The 19,168-nt window shown below is 39.0% G+C and overlaps 1 protein-coding gene across 1 annotated transcript in view; it reads right to left on the reverse strand.

Moving 5' to 3' along the window:
• Positions 1-169: 169 nt before the first annotated feature.
• SYTL5 (synaptotagmin like 5) overlaps positions 170-19,168 on the reverse strand; it is a 92,264-nt gene continuing 73,265 nt past the window's right edge. The window contains exons 12-18 of the mRNA XM_071811996.1: positions 18,744-18,922; positions 17,800-17,902; positions 15,439-15,600; positions 11,661-11,769; positions 10,036-10,171; positions 7,327-7,535; positions 170-6,728 (exon numbers count right to left, since the gene is read on the reverse strand). Coding sequence (XP_071668097.1) covers positions 6,586-6,728; positions 7,327-7,535; positions 10,036-10,171; positions 11,661-11,769; positions 15,439-15,600; positions 17,800-17,902; positions 18,744-18,922 — 1,041 coding nt within the window. The 3' untranslated portion in view covers positions 170-6,585. The remainder of the gene's footprint in view (positions 6,729-7,326; positions 7,536-10,035; positions 10,172-11,660; positions 11,770-15,438; positions 15,601-17,799; positions 17,903-18,743; positions 18,923-19,168) is intronic.

Raw genomic sequence — 19,168 nt, forward strand, 5'->3', positions numbered from 1 at the left:
TCCCTTATTCTTAGAATCGCATGTTAAAAAGAAAACAGGTTTAATGCCTACGAAATAAAATAAAAACACTTCAAGTGTAGGAATTAAGACAAACAAAAAAAAGAGAGAGACATTGTCAATGGAGTCCCACCTCTAAAGACATGCCAGGCCTCTTGCATTATTCATCACATATAATTGATGTCTTTACCTCAATGAGATAATAAGGGATATTCTTGAAAGACATGCTTATATAATAAGTTTGCTGCAAGGCATTTCAGGAGAGACAAGGACACAGTGACATCTCAGTATTTTAATTTAAAAGATAGAACTGCAATCTTGACAACAGCTGTGAATGTATTACCAGACATCTTTGTCCACAAAACTGAACGTACAGCGCACAGTACAAAAATATTCTGGGCACGCAAAATTTTGTTTTGTCTAAATTTGAGCAGAACTTAACATACTGCAATGCCATTTACTGCTACTACTGTTCATGTCCAGCAGAATAATTACACAAATGGCAACAGATTTAAAGCAGAACAAAGGCAGAACAAGGGGCACATGACATTTCCTAATTGCTGCAACAAATTACTACGCTTGGCTTTAGGCAAACCTCCACGATTAGATGCTACCCTTAAAAATATACAGCAAGCTTTCAGGAATGGTAGCACACAGCCATATAGATGTTATTTCCACAAAGCAGAATTGTTGAAATAACTAATCACATGAGGGGCCAAGAGGCAGCAAGGGGGAGTTTCAAGATGACCTAAAAACCACCTACAAAGCAAGTTGAGATTCACTTTCCAGTGTCAATATACACAGTATAAGTAACACTGTCTTATTAGAACTTATCAAACAGCATTTGCAAACATGAAATCATCAGGCAGGAAATTCACCAGACACAGTGGTAAAGTTTTGCTAGTGTATTTCTCAGCATCTCCTGCTGAGTTATGCTAAAAGGCATCACTGCAAATGAAAGCCTGAATCCTATTTTGGAATTCATCACACATTCTACCACCATTTCTCTAGGGTTCTCAAATGTTAACATTGTGTGTAAAAATCAACAAACAATAATCATTTTTAAGCTATCAAAAATAAGAGAAGAGTTTACAAATTTGATGGACATTATCGTTGCGAAGTGCTGAAGAACAATACCGTATGTTAGGGAATGAAAATCTCAGTTTTTACCTCGTATGGTTGAAAATAAGTGGGGCCATCACTTAACTGCTGCATGCTGCTTTCTTCCAGATACTGGAGATTAACATTCAGGCAGAATGTTCTGGTGAGCATTGCTGAACCAAAGCGAGGGATGAAGAAAGAGCCTTGCAAAGAGTTGGGTACAACCCTTACTATCTTGTGTGACTCTACAGACTAGACATCTGTGGAAACAGGACTCTCAGCTCTTTTCCAAAGGTGCAGGAGAGTCAAGTAGTCTTTCATTTACTCTATAGAGCAAACTGCAGAATTTATGTGCCTGAAGCTGAGCAATGTGCATACCCCTCAAAAAGCCAAAATCATGCCAGTCTAAATGCAACCCCTCATTACCTCTCCTTATCAATTAGCACCTGTGGATGCTCAATGGCTGCTCTGCTGTTCAGTTGGTATTTTGCAGAAAACAACTTATAATAATTGCACCTGGAAGGGCATAACTAGGCAGGAAAAGAAAAATAAAACCCTAATACATAAAAATGCTTCTTTCATACTGTCTTAGCATAAACTGCACTGGAAGAAGCACAGAAGAATAATCTTCCAATCTAATGCTTCATGAAAAAAACATACTCAACATCCCAATGCCTTCCCTCTTAAACAATCTTCTAGACCATCCAACTGGGAAAGAAAAATCAAAATGTAGCACCTAAAAGACATTTGAGGAAGGCAATGGCACTTGGATTACCACAAGAAGGTGGCAACAGTGCCCCTCAGTCTTTCCAGCTTTCCTCCCACCCTCACTCAAATGTAACACAATGTAGGCAGAGGAGAAAGGGAGGCCATTTCAAATCCATTTTAGCATGCTCTTGGCATCTAGGCATGTAAGCAAGACCATCAACATCTAGAAGCCTAAAGTCCCTAGACAGCTGGGAAACTGAGCAGAGAAATGTTTCTGGCATCCAGAAAACGGGTCTGGAAACCAAAGTCTGATGGCAGGGCTTAAAGACCCCTCAACATCAGCTCTTTTTGATGGATACTGGCAATAACCACACTGTCTAAAGATGTGTTTACTGTCCCCACTTGACTTCTACAGAGAAAGGTGCACTTCGATTCTTCTTTAACGAGGTCAAACCCTCAAAATCTAGTCACAAGAGGGAAAATAAAGTGATGAAAGCCCTGTTGTTACCTTGTTAGAAAAATATGTATCAGAGTAAAATGCATTGTGCAACACATTTTCAGAAACCACTGCAGAGTTGTTCAAGTCTGTGCCCAGTTGTTCAAGTCTGTATGGAAAAATACTGTAGCAACATCAGCTCTGCTATGTCTGTTTACTCAGGGCAGGGAGTTTATGAATCAATGTTAAAAATGTGGCTATTTTCTCCTAAAAATTAGCCTTGAATAAACCATTCATGCACCTTCAATGCCATAAACATACATACAAAAGGAAAGCTTTAGTGTAATTCCTGGCTTTCTGTCTTTTTGCTCAGCCTGGTAGCACACAGAACATGATGACGCACAATTATAGGGAATTAATTCACATAACTGGGAAATGAGAAATCACATCTACAGTTAATCATCTTGTGCTTTTTCCAAACCATAAATCATTTTTTGCGAAGGAAGAGAACAAAGACATCAGAGATGTAATTAAATGTGACATTTCCCACAAATCAAACACTTCCTACAAATGTGCTGATAACATCATAGACCAGCAAAGCTTCCCAAATTGTTCTAGTGTTGATCTGATGCTCATCATCTCTATGTGGCTCATTTGAGGCAGAGTGTGATAACTATTACATGCTACCATAATGCAGAATTGTCACAGCTAACCTACAAGGTAATTTCACTGTAGTACTCCAAATCCCATCAAAGGCAAACACCCCTGCTTGGCTGAAATTACTTCCCAGGTGAAATGGTTCCTTTCATAGGCTGAACTGCAGTTGACGCCTACAGTCTGTTCATAGTCCTATCTATAATTTCACGTAAAGGCTCACAGTGAAATTTTGGCCCTTTGGAAGGAAATGGGAGAACCTAAAGCCTGCAAATGAGCTGGGTGACACTTTCCAGATGAGTCCACTCATCACAAACTCTACCACAGGACCAAAACAGGCAGAAGTTGAATTATTAAAGCACAAACTGCTTCCTTTCAAAGCAAGACTTGATTTAGCTAAAATGTTCATGCTTAGTAGGTTAGAAAATACCTTGCAAAACTGAGACAAACTCTTGTACTGCATGTAAAAGGTTTTGTTCAGTTCAAAATAATTTTAAGGTTTTCAAGTTGCCAAGAGAAAAAGGTTTCCATTTTGGGGTCCAAGTTGGAGGATTTTTTGTGTTACTATTATTTTTCCCATTTCCACCATCAAAATGAAACAAAAACAATTCATTCAACTGCCTGTATTCCTCTACAACTCTACCTGGAATTTTACCCTGAAGAACCATTTTCTTCAGATTTAACAAGCTTTACCTTTTCAATCAACTTTCAGCAAGCAAAAAATCAAGCTTGTGTCTCCATATCAATATAATATTATTACTCCCCAAATAAAAGCAGGTTTGCAGTACAAACAACAAAGACAACTCAGACTGATTGTGTTAAAGAGAGAGGTAGTTTAGGTGCCAGAAGTTTCAGTTTGGGACATGCTGATACAAAAAAAAATTTAAAAAATCCTAATCTTAAAAAAGACTTATGATAAGAAAAAGGTCATATAATGTATGTGCTTGATATTTGTGCTCTAATTTATCATCTCACAGCATCTGTGGCATAAAATGAAAAGCCAGCTAAAACTAGACTAGACTTGCCTCACTGCCCCATTTGAGCAGGACTTCATAAGAAAAAGAACAGATACAGAAGGAAAATGAAGTCCACATTCTTGAGAAACTACTGACTTTTGGTTTCCAAGCAGAGTTTTTCTAAGGCAACTTTATTTTCAAAGACGACTTGGTAATTTTGGAAAATTGGGGGTGTCAAACTGGGCAAGCAATACCTCCAATGGCTTTTAAAATTCCTATCAGAATTTTAATAGAAAATAATTGTAATGAAACAATTTGTTTTATAACTAGGATACTGTTTTAACAAAAATAAATACATTTTTAAAATCTAATAACATTAGGATTTTAAAAGACTGATTGATTGTAAATTTCCCCACAGTTTCAAGCCACTCAAGCCACTCAAGCCAAAACCAGTATAAAATATCTGAAAAAAAGAGAGAGAGAAAGGGAAAGGACATTACATTTTAAGGCAGGGGTGTCAAACTAATTTTCACCAGGAGCCACATCAGCCTCACAGTTGCCTTCAAAGGGCAGAATATAATTTTAGCACTGTATAAATGTATAACTATGCCTACAAAATGAGGCTTGACACCCCTGTTTTAAGGTTTTGGATTCAGGTCTAAACACATGTATGGAATTGTACCATAGGAAAGCTACAAATGTAAAAATTTCCAGCTGCAGCTACCAGTTCATATTCTGTTGTTCAATCTAGATTCTTGCAGCTTCTGGATTGTGAAGAACAACATTTGTAACTCTCAAACAAGTTAGATTCTACAGTCTTTATTCTTCACAGAAATCTTTGCATACTGGTGTTTTGACCCTGTAGGGTCATTATTTGAAAATCTGTTTTTTTTCCAGTAATTTATGTAAAGGTTTTGTGTCCATATATTTCAATTTGTTTCCTTAGCACTAATACTACATTGCTTCCAAAATTAAAACATTTGGGGAAAAAAATAAGAGGTAAGGATAGCTCTAGACAAATTTACACATTCAAACAGGAAGCTATGTTCTAATTCTGGAAAATTCAGAAGGAATGTTATTCACTCAGTTTACTGATCTTTATCTTGTACTCTGAGCAATCACATGCCATGCTATTATTATCCAATCTTGCAAGCAGACATATGCTGTCTTTGAAAAGAGATTATAATCCCATCTCATTATGGTAGGAGTAGCCCTCAACAACTATTCAAAACAACGCAAATGTCCTGAGTTAGAAGGGACCCACAAGGATCATCGAGTCCAACTCCTGTCCCTGCACAGGACAGCCCCACAGTTCACACCATGTGTCTGAGGGCTTGTCCAGTCTCTTCTGGAACACTGTCAGGCTTGGGGCCGTGACACCTCCCTGGGGAGCCTGTTCCAGTGCTCCACCACCTTCTGGGGGAAGAACCTCTTCCTAATGTCCAACCTAAACCTCCCCTGGCACATCTTCCTGTCATTCCCTTGGATTCTGCCATACTCTTCACATATAACCTGCACAAGACCTCAAAGGATGGGAGATCTAAGTAGGTATAAAAACACTTTAGGAAACCACATGGCAAAATTATTCTTGTACAATTGTCATGGTTAAAAAGATTACACTGGCCAAACCCCACCCTTATCATTAAATGCACTGTTAGTTCATAGAGGTATATACAGGAGAAAAATGTCCTACTCTAGTTAACAATTGACATGTGTGGGCATGCCTAAATGGGATCCCAGCCCATTCGGAAAAAACTTCCACAGTTGTGCAAACCATTCTGGCACGTGCTTTAATCAGGTCACTTTACCACATAATCTGTTGAATCAAGGTCTTGGTTAACTATGTCCAAACCCAGCATGTGTCTCATCTCAGCAACTCATCAGATGGGGACAGGCATGTGAACATATTCCCTCTGTTCAATGACATCAGAAGATGTTGGCTAGAGCTGTCAACTGAACAAAAAACACAGTAATACCAAGTAGTTGTGGAAACTCTTTGGGGATTTGATATGATTTATTTTCGTCAGAAGTTCTTTGATTATGTTGACCAAGTCTGCCTTTTATACAGTGCATTAGAACAACCCAGAGCATGCCAGAACACCAGTGTTGTGTACCAGCTCACCTGCTGCCTATTTCCAGTGTGCAACACAACACAACACAACACAGTGGTCTTCCTCAGTGGGCTGGTTGGTCCCACGAGCACTGTCCTGCACACTGCACAGCCCAACAAGCAAACGTGATAAAGAAATTATGTTTGTTATCCATCATAACATTATGGCTTTTTATCTTTCACATACCGAAGCACAGGGTTGCTGTGAACCTGCTTGTACTGTATCACTGCTGCGTTCTACACCATCTTTGACCCAGAAGGAGATGTGTAAACAGGGCATTACTTACTAAATGACTAACTACAGAATGTGCTCGCTCCATGCCTGCCACAGTCAGAGGTGCTCACCAGCAGAGCACCAGTCACCAGAAGGGACAGGGAATGCCAGTCCGATCTCTGTGCAAGGTCAAGTTGTCACTGGCTTCAGGAGGAACATAACCCATACAAGAAGCCTGGGTTAAAAACTTTCGCATGAAAGTGCAGAATGCATTAAAATCTCACTCTGAGCCTTAATATCCAAGGCAAGGAGTACAACCCTTCCCCACTTTCAAATGGGCAAAGTGACAAGAACCTGAACACCACTCAAGTCTGGAGCACCTCTGGTACCCCTCAAGAGTTAAAGTCTTTCAGAGTCTGCGTTTTCCCATGCTGGATCTCAGCATTAATATCCCCTCCACAGGAGCTCCAGGACTGTCAATCATCTTCTGCCAGAGGTGCTGCTCTTCCCCTTGCGAGTCCATCCAGTCAACCTCCTTGCCATTACTTACACCTGGCAATTACAAAAAGATGAGGCATTTTGGCATATTAGTAAGCAGTTACTTCATATCCTTGCTCATTCGGTCCCAGAGCGTACAAGGAAGTTGACAAACGATTTACACTGCGACCTGTACAGGGAGTTATGCTGACACCAGGTAGCTCCTGGAAAGCACCAGTTTGCCATTACACTCCTTTGTGGCATGTGGGCAGAGGCACATAAACCTCCCCACTCTGCACCACAAGAAACTTTCCTCTAAGAGAGGAGGAATGGACCCACACTTCTTCCAAATCACACCATAATCAGCAGAAAGGTTGCTGCTGGACAAAAGCAGTCTCCTCCTCCTCACTGGGATGCTACGAAACACTTCTGAGGTATTCCCCATTCTTCTAGACTGTGCAGAAGTACAACTGGGCAGGGAAGTTTTGGGTCTTACTCAAGAGTAAGTAAGTAAAGAACTAAAACATCTACAGATTACCTGTTGCCTTCTCTCCCTTTTCAGTTTCCCCAAGTTTCCATATACTTCCCATACATTCAGTAGCATTTCTTTCCCTCATATATGGGGAAGGAGACCAGAATAAGAAATGCAGTCACCAGTCAGGTGGGATCTTACCATTTCCAGTGCTCAAACGGACCCCTCCCAAAAAAATGTTACTGGAGAGTGACTCCTTGTCCCACACAGTTAGTTCTAGGCAGACGTTACGTATATCCCTTGAATTCAGGCCACTGAACGCAAAGGTATGATTCCACTGGGGGTTCACGCTCTTTTTTATTATGGGAGTTTTGTGTTTCGTAGCTTTGCTGTCATCTGGAAGAAGGTATCTAGGAGACAGAAAAAAAAAAGGAAAATTCAATATGTAGACAGGATGTCACAATAGTCATAAAGAATTACAAACATGTAGAGACTCAAATGAGAACAGGACTCTACTCCTCACTGTTATTAAATTGAGTGTATACCTGAACTGCATATTTAGCATTTGTGGTCTTATAACTATAGTGTCAGTTATCACCAGTAAAAACAAATTAGGTCTCCTTGCCCCATTCCTTGGCTCTTAACCACAAACTTTTTACTTCAGTGAGACAAAATATAGACAGGATCATAAAAATGTTGGCCAGAAGAGGCCTCTGGAGTCACCCAGTCCAGTCTCTGTCTCACAGCAGGGCAGAAAGTCCTCCAGAAAGAAGTAGAAATGCTGGATAAGGAAGGAATTTCAGCAGTTTAGCCCCAGTACTTTGAATTCCCTAACACCCTGCTGAGTGCAGAAACACTTTTAGTGGTGAATTTCTTCAGTGAAACTAAGAGAACTTAATACTTCAGCTGAAAAGCAGAGGCCTGTACAAATTTTCATAGTCTGTACCTTCACCTCCTTCAGCAAAGCTAATGAAATGACTGTGTGCTTGCATATAAATACTAAAGGCTAACAAGTACTATAGTAATGAATCACTAGACCTTGATCAGGATTCCGCTGCAAGTTTTTACTTGACAACTAACAAGAGCTTGTTTACTGCAGGGGGCTAATAGGGGCTGTTATGTCAAATTATCATCCCAAGTTAGTCTGAAGCTAACAGTGCAGATCAGAATGCTACAGCACCTCAGCTTGTTTGTGGCAACTTTATTATGCATTTGGCTGTGACACACAACAGAAAAGTAGTCCAAGGAAAACAAGACTCCGGTTCACTGTACTGAATAATCCATATCAGCAACAGCAAACACCACTAACTAAAGAGAGTCCAGAGACTTATTTGCCACACATTGCTACTGCTAATGTGAAAAGGCTTTGACAACATTTTCTCTCTGAAGTCTGTTGCAAGCTCCAGGTAAGAGCACATTGTAGTGGGATCAGTCTATTCAGTAAAAGAAATTGCCTTCACATATACCAGACAAAGAGAGATGACATGGGAGAATAAATACATAGAAATACTAGTTCAGAATTTTTCATGAAGTGTATGAGCTGAGTGATAGTTTAAAGCACACTACAAGATCAAGATAAATTCTCAGCTCCACCAGGGAATTAAGGGCAGGATAGTCACCATTTAGTAACAACACTCAAAATGTTAGAAATTAACTACAGCATATTTAAAAATCATCAGTTCTGAATGCTAGCATTGAGAGCAAAAACTGGCAAAATCTTTAAGCTATCCATTATTTCTTAAATGTAACATTTCAGATGGATAACTTATATTTATGAAAAAAAAAAAACAACAATGTAATGAGGCATGCAGGATTAAATTAATTTTATTGAAAGGCAAGTATATCCTATATATAGCATTTTCTATCTAGTTTGGCTTTTGGCTGTCCAACACAAAATGCTGCTTACCTAATAAAAACATGCATGTGTGTCATACTATATATATTTTTATGTACGCGCATACATACAAGCGACACAGACCTTAAATTTTTCAAAATGAAGCATCTTTAAAATCCAACCTGAAAGCCATCAGAGCAGAATTTTTAAACATCTTCTGTCAAAGAATATTAACGGTTAACAATGAGACAGAACTAGAGTTAAGACACTATGTTTGAAGTCAGTGATAGGCTGCCTGGGAACCCTCAGGGTTTAAATGTGCTCCTTGACACTGCACCACATGCCAAAGAGCTTTCCCAGTTAAGCACTAGGGGAAAAAACAAACAAACAAACAAAACCCAAACAAAAAAAACCCCACTGTTTACAGCATAAGAGGGAAAAGTTTTTTCTCATTTACCATATTTACTTGAATCAAACCAGAATTTCTTCACACAGATAATGAATATTCTCTTTCTATGTGTTTCAGGTGACCTCTAGTAGAAAGAGCCTCATCAAGCATGCCAGCTTTTATAGGTGCTATTTGCAGTTTTACAAGGAATCCAAACAGACTTGTATCTTTCTGAAAACAAGACTCTTACTCAGGACATAGCCTGGTTATTCCTCTTTGTAAAAAATACATACTATTTCAATTTCCTGAAAATGTAAATGCTATCGTCTCCAGTGTGAGGGCCCTAATTTACAATTTCTTGCCTCCAGGAGTGATGAATATTCACCTGCCCCTCTCTGCCAACTCAGTGGAAGTGCACAGTAGCACAGTGGACGCTTCTGTATGAATGGGTCTGTACCATTTGACTGAGTGGTGTTTATATATGATTGAATTTAACCACTGGGACAAGTTGTACCTCTCTGCCCTTATTCTGCAGCATCCTTCCCTTCAGCATACCACTTCAAGGTGATAGTTGCTTTTCAGGACCAACACTCCATACATATATACACAGATATACTGAAAAAAAATAGGTCAGCCAAAATATGATTCAATGAAGCCATAAAAAAGTAGGGAGAAAAAAACAACAGACCCTTTCACGAAAGTGTCAGATGTGCCTCCTGATTTCACTGCTGTTAAATTCTTTGCTTCTTTGATGAGGACTTCTAATATACCTCCACATGGCATGTGGGACTCTCCCTTTTTTCCTTTTTTAAAGCTCTTCTTTCCTAGACGTAGAAAAGAGTCGCAACGTCAGAATCAGAAATTATATACACACTGCTAGATTGATTTGAAAATGTAAATTGTCTGGGCTAGATTTTTTTTTAATATAATTTACTGCAATGGCGTGAAAATATTCCTTAGGAGGATATTCTAAATTTCTATGAGTAGAGAAACTAAGAAGGCAGGGACAGAAAAATAACTCCATATTTGACAAAGAACTTGACCATGTAAGTAGCTAGTCCTTACTGGACACAACAGAGGGCCCTATCTGAAGTGCCATCTAAATGTAAGTATTTGTGGATTACAGTGCTGAACACAAAGGGCTGCACATCCTCTAAGTCCTATGCTTTTTCAGAATCCACTTCCACCACTGATGTTAAGGCAGCCTCACACCACAAGCACGGTATAAAGGCAAAGCTTAAAATGCAGAAGTACGCCACTTGAATTCCATGTTTGAGGACACAGTGCTCCTTGGAGACCGTGACAAAGGACACGGTGCTCACTGACACGCTGCTGGTTTTGAACAGCAGCATGAAGACACGGGTACTTGCTGCTTCTGCAGATTCTGAGAGGCTTATCAGCGGGGATTGTACACACTGATTTGGGCTGAAAACATCAGAAAAAAAGATCAGGAGCAATGTTAAAATGTACTAATTAAAAAAAAAATCAGATGGCATATATCTGGACTTTTCAGATAACAATTAGCTTTTAAGAGAAAATCTTGGAATTGCTGCTAGCAGAGGGAGAGTTATCTGCCAAAAAAAAAAAAAAAAAGAGAGAAATAAAAAGAAAAAGAAAATGTCTAATACATCTATCAAATCTTAATGCTAGCAAGCAATACTATCACTAAGGCAGGGCTATACCTGTCGTCTGGTACACCTGGGTGCTACTCAGTGATTGCATTCATTTCAGATGATTGCTGTTCCTCATGCTACTACAATGCAAAGAGTTAGTAACTATTTCCTCCTGTTCACTGTTGATGAAAATAATGGCTTACCCTAAAAAATTCAAATAATATTTTACAGGACTGAATTACAGCAGTAATACCGTAAAACTGAGCAGAGGTAAAGCAGTGTGAAAAAAGACTGAAAACAAGAAGATGAGTAAGCTTAAGGATAATCCAGCATGAAGAACTAAGTGAAGTCTGTTACTTTTATCAGCTATACACTGTGTATAACTAGCTGAACAAAGAACCCACAGACTATGATGCAGACAATTTATTTCTATGTGGCTGTCCTCAATCATGTTACCTAATGTCTGAATTTTTTTAATTAGGTCACAGCCATATCAGTATTTGACTGCACACTCCTGTTCCCTTCTTTCTCCTTGAATTCAAGTTAAGTGAAGAGGATGGTTCAAAATTCCCACAGATAAAGACAACTACTATACTTAAGCATGATTTCAATCTTTACAAATACCATTACTTCACCCTAGGTGAGGATTTTTACTACTCGGAGGGGTGTTATCATATGCTGCCATTAATGTTTGCTTTACCTTGAAACTGCCCTAGAGGAAGCATTAGGTTTCTGTCTGGGGGAATGTAACGTAAGACAACTGTCAGTTCTCCTTTATATTGAAGCCCAACATCTGCCACAACCTCCACCTGAAAAGAAAAAAACAAACAGAAATACAGCTAAGTTTAATCATTCATGTTCTCAATTTGAATTTAATTTTGTTGTACCAATATAGTGTTTGAAACACTTCTTAAGCATGTACCAGCCCATTTTTAGATAAATACACATTCCAGATTGAATGCAGTCACATTTTAGAAAATTGTATGAGGTAGGGAGTGTAAGCTCTTAGAAAAATAAAGCCACACAGCATTACTGTTCAGTGACCATGCAGAGGAGCGAGCTATCTAGCATGAATAAGTGAAGCAAACAAACAGAAAAAAACCCTCAGTCTTATTACTGCACATATAAACTGTAGCTAATTTAAGTTGACATTCAGCTCGTATTTCCCCCAATCAGAATTTTAAACCGTAATTGGTTCCGTGTATTTTAGAGGAGTCACTCCTGAGTCATTGTTGGAATGGAGGTGTGGGGAACCAAGGCAAGGGAAGAGAACAGAGTCCAGCTCTGAAATAGAAAAGCTTCTTAAAAACTGCTGTTCTCAGTGTCCTTTTCCATTTCTACACAACTGCTATTTCTGTATCTTTTTGTCTTACAAACATTTGAATCTTGCCCAGGTATCATGCGTCCAGTGCTTTTCAGAGCATCTTTGTTAAAAGAACATTAGGCCTTCACTGACGTGCTGAACTTCCATTTACATAGTAAGAAGTACAGAAACTACATTTTAGAACAATAGATGCAACACAGAGAGAACATGTTACACCAGTTCAAACTGACTTCTAGAAAAACAAACTGCAGTGAAAAAAAGAAGCCTTGCACATTTGCATTAGAGATCAGGTCTATGAAACACTCAGGCAGATGGTGACCTTGCTCAGCGATACCCAGTAATGAAGATGGGACTATGCAGATGCTTCCATTTCTGCACATGCTTCAGTGCTCAGGTTTGGGTACAAATCAACAAATCTTCCTCATCTCTCAACAGGGACAAAGCACATGTATAAAGAAGACAGGACGTTTGAGTGCTGAGAGACACACACCAAGGTACCACACAAGCCTTTCAAGAACTGCTTACAGACAAATACCTGACCTGTGAGAGCATTTCTCTGCAATGCATTCAGCTTGTTTCCTGACTACCCAGGGAGGTCAAAATTCTACTATCAAGAGCAAACATAAAAAAAAGCCCCACCAGAAATACATACAGTGACATGAACAGAGTCAGCACTGCCTTCATATCACAGACCCCAGGCTAAGGCACTGACTGTTCTTACTGGAGCTGAGTCTCTGCACAAGGATGGGGACAGGGTACAAAGCAATTTTAGTGAAAACAACATGGCACTTTTGTGACTTTGAAGAACTTTCACAGCAACTCAGGCATTCCTGCACTGACTCAGAGAATACTGGTCCTGTCTCCACCACTGTCTGATGCCAGTTGCTACAACAGAGGACAAAAGACAATCTGTAGCAAACGGCTGTGGCATAATTTGTACAACATCTAAATCTTGCCAGTCAGGCAGCTCACTTATGGTCTGAACTATGCAAGTTTAGGATCAAGTTTCCCATAAAGACAGCAAGGATTATTTTTTCTGCTCTACTGGTGAGCAAGTGATGGTATAAGTTCTTAGGTCAGGAGCAATTTGTCAGCCTAACCCCCAAAACCCACATAGAACAGGGCTCTAGACTCTGCCTCCTCTTTAACCACATAACTATTTTATCTTACTTTTCTGATCTAACCACACTCCTCTTGAAAACAGACATTCAATGCTCATAGAATAATAATGTCTTAAAGTCTCCAACCTTTTCACTGAAGTAGCTAAATGATTCATGATAGAACAAAAAAAGCACTGTAATAAAGCACTGTAATAAAGCCCGGGAAATGTTTCACTGCCATTCCTGTCTCTGTCAGGCAGTTTGTATGGGAGAACAGCATGTAACTTGCATGTATATTAACCTGTGCTTTTTTAAAACGCAAAACGTAATAATTGATATTTAAAAATATTATATTTACTGATCAAAAATCTTAGCAGCATTTTAAGTTTCGAAATACTATTTATAACAACTTAGAAGGCAGACAAGACCAACTCTGTGTTTGCTTTCTTTGGTAAAAAAGAACTCATGTAAAAATCCATTTAATGGGTTTGGAAATAATCAGAAAACACCTTCCAGCTGGAATAGCTGAAATGCATAGCACTTCATTACTTTTTTCCTGAGCAGGACAGATTCATGACTGTTTTGGTTTTGTTTTGGTTTTCCCCATTAGGATTAAAAGAAACCACCCATACACAAACCCCCAAAGATTGACATGAGATGACAAGGAGACTACTGCACTACAAGAAGCGCAATTTCTGACCAACATTGCATACAAACTGCAAGCGAAACAAATACTAGATGTGTATCTTATTTTTGTAAACTGGTGGGTATAAATAGGAGCAGCATTTGACACCAGGGAGAGCTATGAAAGAAACGTAGTAGATATCTATTCTACTTCAAAAGCAGACCCAATGGAAGTAACTTAGATGAAGCAAGCTTGTAAGGAGGCAGGTATAACCCTGGCCTGGCCACGGTGCTGACTGAAACACGTTTGCCATCATTAGCCACATTTTTGTCCTGGTCTCACCTTGTCTGGACCATCAAGGAAGAGCTAGTGGTCACCCTTGTTAGCAAAGCTGAACTAGGAAACTGGGAATGATTTTCCTTGCAACTTTTAAAGTGTGAGGTGTGTAAGTGTTCAAAGAAGAGACCAATTTCCTTATGTAGCTTCTGGCAAATTATTTTAATAAAGTATAAATTTGTGACAGTTTAGATGTAAGCCCCACAAAGGGTATACTCTGAAATCAATTATATAGCAATCAGATCCCTCTCCCACCTGAGAGAAAGACACAAATCAAACACAGTCTCCTGAAACTCCAAATGTAACACCATTTCCTTGAACATAATGAACACAGAGCAAACAAGTCACCTGAATCTATCTCCACACCACTTGCAGTACAACCTTGGAAAAATACTCTTTCTGAAAGGGCAATTTAAACTTCTGGAATTTCTGGGGATTCTGGCTTCTGCAAGAGCAAGCAATGCTGAAGCCTTTAATCCTCTAGCTCACAATAGCTCTTTGAATCTCTTCCAAAACTAAACACCTTTGCCAAAGCAGGGGGTGCCCTAGGGAAAGAAGTCATCCTATCCTTAGCCAAGTATAATGCAAGGCCTGTTTCACAGACCAAGTGACTTGCCTGCTGAGAAGCCTTATCTTGCACCTTCCTAGTTAAGGTGAATAAGAGATTAAGAAGTTATTTTGTCACAGCTGAAAGGCGTAGAACACCTTGAACTGAAACAAAGAAAACCTGTTTATTTTAATAAACTGTTAAGGGTTGGATAGGGAGAAGTGGTAGGACAATCCTTTGGTTTATGTACTACTTAAAAAAAAATCCATTTGTTTACTAGGTCATTTCTACACTGCAGTTTACTACAAGATGAATTCATAGTTTATTTAAAAGTGAGGGTATTTTTGTTGATTTTTAAGTAGCCAATCACATGTAATGTTTCATGAAGACTTGAAAACCAGTATGTTTTGATTGAATAAAGAACAAAGATTTTATTACCATTAAGCACTCAGAGACACTGTTTAACAAACACGTTCCAAAGGAAAAATAACTAAACCTTGCTAAATTTGTTTCACAGCACTTTCACTGGCCCCTGGAAACCCTTACCTTGGGCTGCAGCACAAACCACTCATCGCCCTGACTTTCGAAGTTCCAGGAATCAAACGGAATTTCCACCTCCCCAAGGAAGCTGTTGTGTCCAAATCTGTCATAGTGCCAGACAGAAAGCTGCAGGGTCCTGGTTTCTAGCTGTGTGTGACTGATGACATACTACCAACAGAAAAAGAGAAAAAGAAAACTCTCAGAATAAGCAGAAATCATAGTTTCCACAAAGACACTTACAACTCTAGCTCAATATCAGGAAGCCCACGGCAGCTAACAAAAGAAGCATAAAACAGATTTGTTTTCTTTGCAAACAAGATTGATCCAGCCAGAAAGCTCACAATGTTAATGTTGAACCTAACTCTTTTCTTAGTATACATCAAATGGTAATTAATATTACTATCATGATTGTATATTTTCTGTATTATTTACTGGGTATATATGACTATAAAGCAATTTGTGATTATTAAAATGATAATCCTGTAAATTCCTTATAAGTTTGTGTAAAAGACAAATATCAACATCAAAGTTCAGTTCATAAGAAGAAATGCCACTGGTTCTTTCACCCCTAAAGAGAGTCTGCTTTACACTACTTTATAGAAATTGTCTCCTCTCGTTTTCGACTGTGTCTTTGTAACTTATGAAACATTGTTCCGAAAACAAGTAAAACTGCATCTGCAAAGCATGCACCAAGTGTATCAGTCTTAGTAACCATTGTTGGTTGTGAAAGCTATTAAAAAACTCCTCTGAAGAAACATTCTAGCAAATAGACAGAAAATTATAAACATCTGGAATTCTATCTCTAGACACTCTGCTTTTAGCAAAAGGCCCATTAATTCCCTGAAATTCACTCTTCTCCTAGTGTTAGCTGAAGAGACCCAGATGTCTTCTTTTTTTGCATCAGGAACAACGTCTGGACAAGGACACATATTCTCCAAAAACTGAAACAGTCAAATCAGTTAGAAAAGTCACACAAGTAGGTTATCCATGTATAGATATGTCTACAATGCTTAATCCTAGATGCCAGCAGTACCACTGTGAGAGATGCCACATTTAGCAACAATGGAATAAAAGTCAAAGAGGGGAGAATTTCACAGGTATAATTTTGTTTGTTTGTTTGTTTGTTTTAACAGTAGTTACAGTTTGGATGAACAGATGTAGCTCTTACTCACTTAACCACAATTCAAATAAACCTGCATTGTTACAGTTGGCATTTTTAACAAGCTGCTAGGTCCTATGTTCACCAAGTTCCCTACTAGCAGACAACTAACTAGCAGTACTAACTATGTTCCTTGCTAAATTGAGTCTAACACCTTTGTTTCCAGTTCAGGTAAGTCTTAACTTTACTAAAAACCATTTAGAAATGAGGCTATACAAGAGACTCTGCCTTGGCAGGCAGTCTGGCTAGGCCAAGTGAGTGTAAGTCTGCAAAATGGTTTTGTAGTCAGGGCAAGCCAAGTGTACTGGCCAGGGAACACCTATTAGCCTCTATTATAACAAGTTTATTTTAAAACATCACCGAAATTACCAAAAAAGAAAGAAAAAATCTGGAGAAACGAAAGAGTTTCTGGCCTCATGACAGCCAGCTGGGGTAACTCTTGTCAATCAACAGGATGGGGAAGCACCAGGAGCTTTGTGGTTCAGGTGCCAGACAAGCAGTGAACTGGACAGAAGCTCTGCCATTCCCAGCTGCACCACAGAGCCAAGGAGGTGAATAAGCAGCTCGTGAGGAGCTCAAAATAGTTCAGCCTCTGCAGCAGACGTGGGTAAAAGGCAATGAAGGAAAGAGCCTGGGCGCTGTGCTCCACCAGTCCTCGAGGGAGTAATCTGTCACTGTCTTTTGCAACAGAAAATGAACTTTACCACAGCTTTTTTAGGAAGGCAGGGAGTGAAGCTGTTGCTGGCATTTTATTATCAAAGTCAGTTCTACTTCAAAAATAAATTAAAATCTCCAGAGAAATTCAGATCTTGCTGCAAAAGCTTATTTTCTCTTTGAAATCATTTAGACTGGAAGTTTCAAACTAGGTCTACTTCAGCATTAGTTGCTAACTTAGGGTATATAAAGTCTTCGAGGTGCTTCTAACATCTCTGAGATCAGATCACATGGAAACATCAACAATTTTGAAAAAGATCTATGAAAACTAATAGAAGTTCTATCTGTAAAAGGGAGAACCAAACAAAAACACTTCCTCAATGCTAATGGCCAGAAATTACAACTCACAGAATTACTACATGTTTTTGCTTAAATACCTTCCCTTTGAGGCATCCCTTCCAAATTCTAATCCCCACACTGGAACACATATAGCAAACACCTGTGAGCACAAGCAGAACATTCATTACAGCCTGAGAGAGAGACAGTGTTCTCACCTTCAGCGTTTCATTAAATTCTGGATTAGTGCTGTTACTTTTAATTTTGGTCTTGCGTTTACTTTGGCGTGACTTATCAGGCAGAAGGTATGCTTTGACATATCTGCAGATCAAGCAGTAAATTATTAGCAAGGTATAAAAATGACCAGTTTGAGCAAGGACCTGACATTGCTGCATCAGCAACCCATATGAGGAAATTAATTTTTTGCAGTCTAAACGATGTACACGTGTAACAGAGAATGTGTGAAAAATGGAAAGGCATGGTTGTTATCTACAAACATATCAGCACTAGTCAGATAGGGTCAGGATAACAAAAGACAGAGCTAAATTAATTTACTCATTTTCAGAAATGCAGAAAGCTTTCCTAACACCTTCTCTTTTGCAGTATACGATTACTGACTGGTTACATGTGACAGCACATACGCTGAAAATACAAGAGAATGAAAAACTTCATACCTTACACATGACAGAATTACACATTATTAGACACATGAATTATTACTTTCTGATGAGAGAATTTACATATTATACTGAAAACTATACTGGGAAGGTCAGAAAACATGGTCCTTACACAGTGAATCTATGGATGCGTGAACCAAACTTCTCTATCCCTCCCTCCCTGCAAAACATTACTCCTCTCATATACTTTAATTCTAGAATTAAGAAATCAATTCAGCCTCCCTATTCCTTCATTTTTTTGGCCTTTCACTATCAAACAGATCGATAAGTAAACTAAGTAACCCCCAGGACAAGCACACATTGCCTTAAGAAACATATTGAAAATGCATTTTCCACAGGGAATCCAAACCCAACTATCATCAAACTGCTGGCTTGTAGCAGCTGGATCCTATGAGTTCTCAGGCTCACATCACAGCCCTAGGCTACAGCACATGATGTGGTGGAGGACACCCCCAGCAGAGTTTAAGGAAATTCTTTGTGCTTACGGATCGGTCCTGTGCTTCTTCTCATCTGCAACAGCCAGGTTTCTACAACTTTTCACCAGGATGTTGAGGGCACCTGTTTTGTAGCTGTAGCTGATGTTGAGAAGTATTTCACCACTGACCTTCACGTTACCATAGTCACCAGTTTCACTATATACACTCAGCATACTGTTGATGCTAGTCTGGAGGGGGAGAGAAAAGGGACTTAGAGGCTTAAACAAATCACTCTTTTTCAGAATCTGCTTTTTTTCATACAGCCACAGCTTTGCAATACTGTCACCCTTGTTAGGACTTGCTAGGAAAACAGATATACCATAAACCAGAAATACCACCATTTGATGCAAAAGGGAATAAGAACTATAATTAATAATAGCTTAAATGTCTAGACAGCTGATGTTTTTCCATGCAGGACTCAAACCTACTTATAA

This window comes from Patagioenas fasciata, chromosome 1 (genome assembly GCF_037038585.1).
Source record: "Patagioenas fasciata isolate bPatFas1 chromosome 1, bPatFas1.hap1, whole genome shotgun sequence".
In the NCBI taxonomy this organism is placed as follows: domain Eukaryota; kingdom Metazoa; phylum Chordata; class Aves; order Columbiformes; family Columbidae; genus Patagioenas; species Patagioenas fasciata.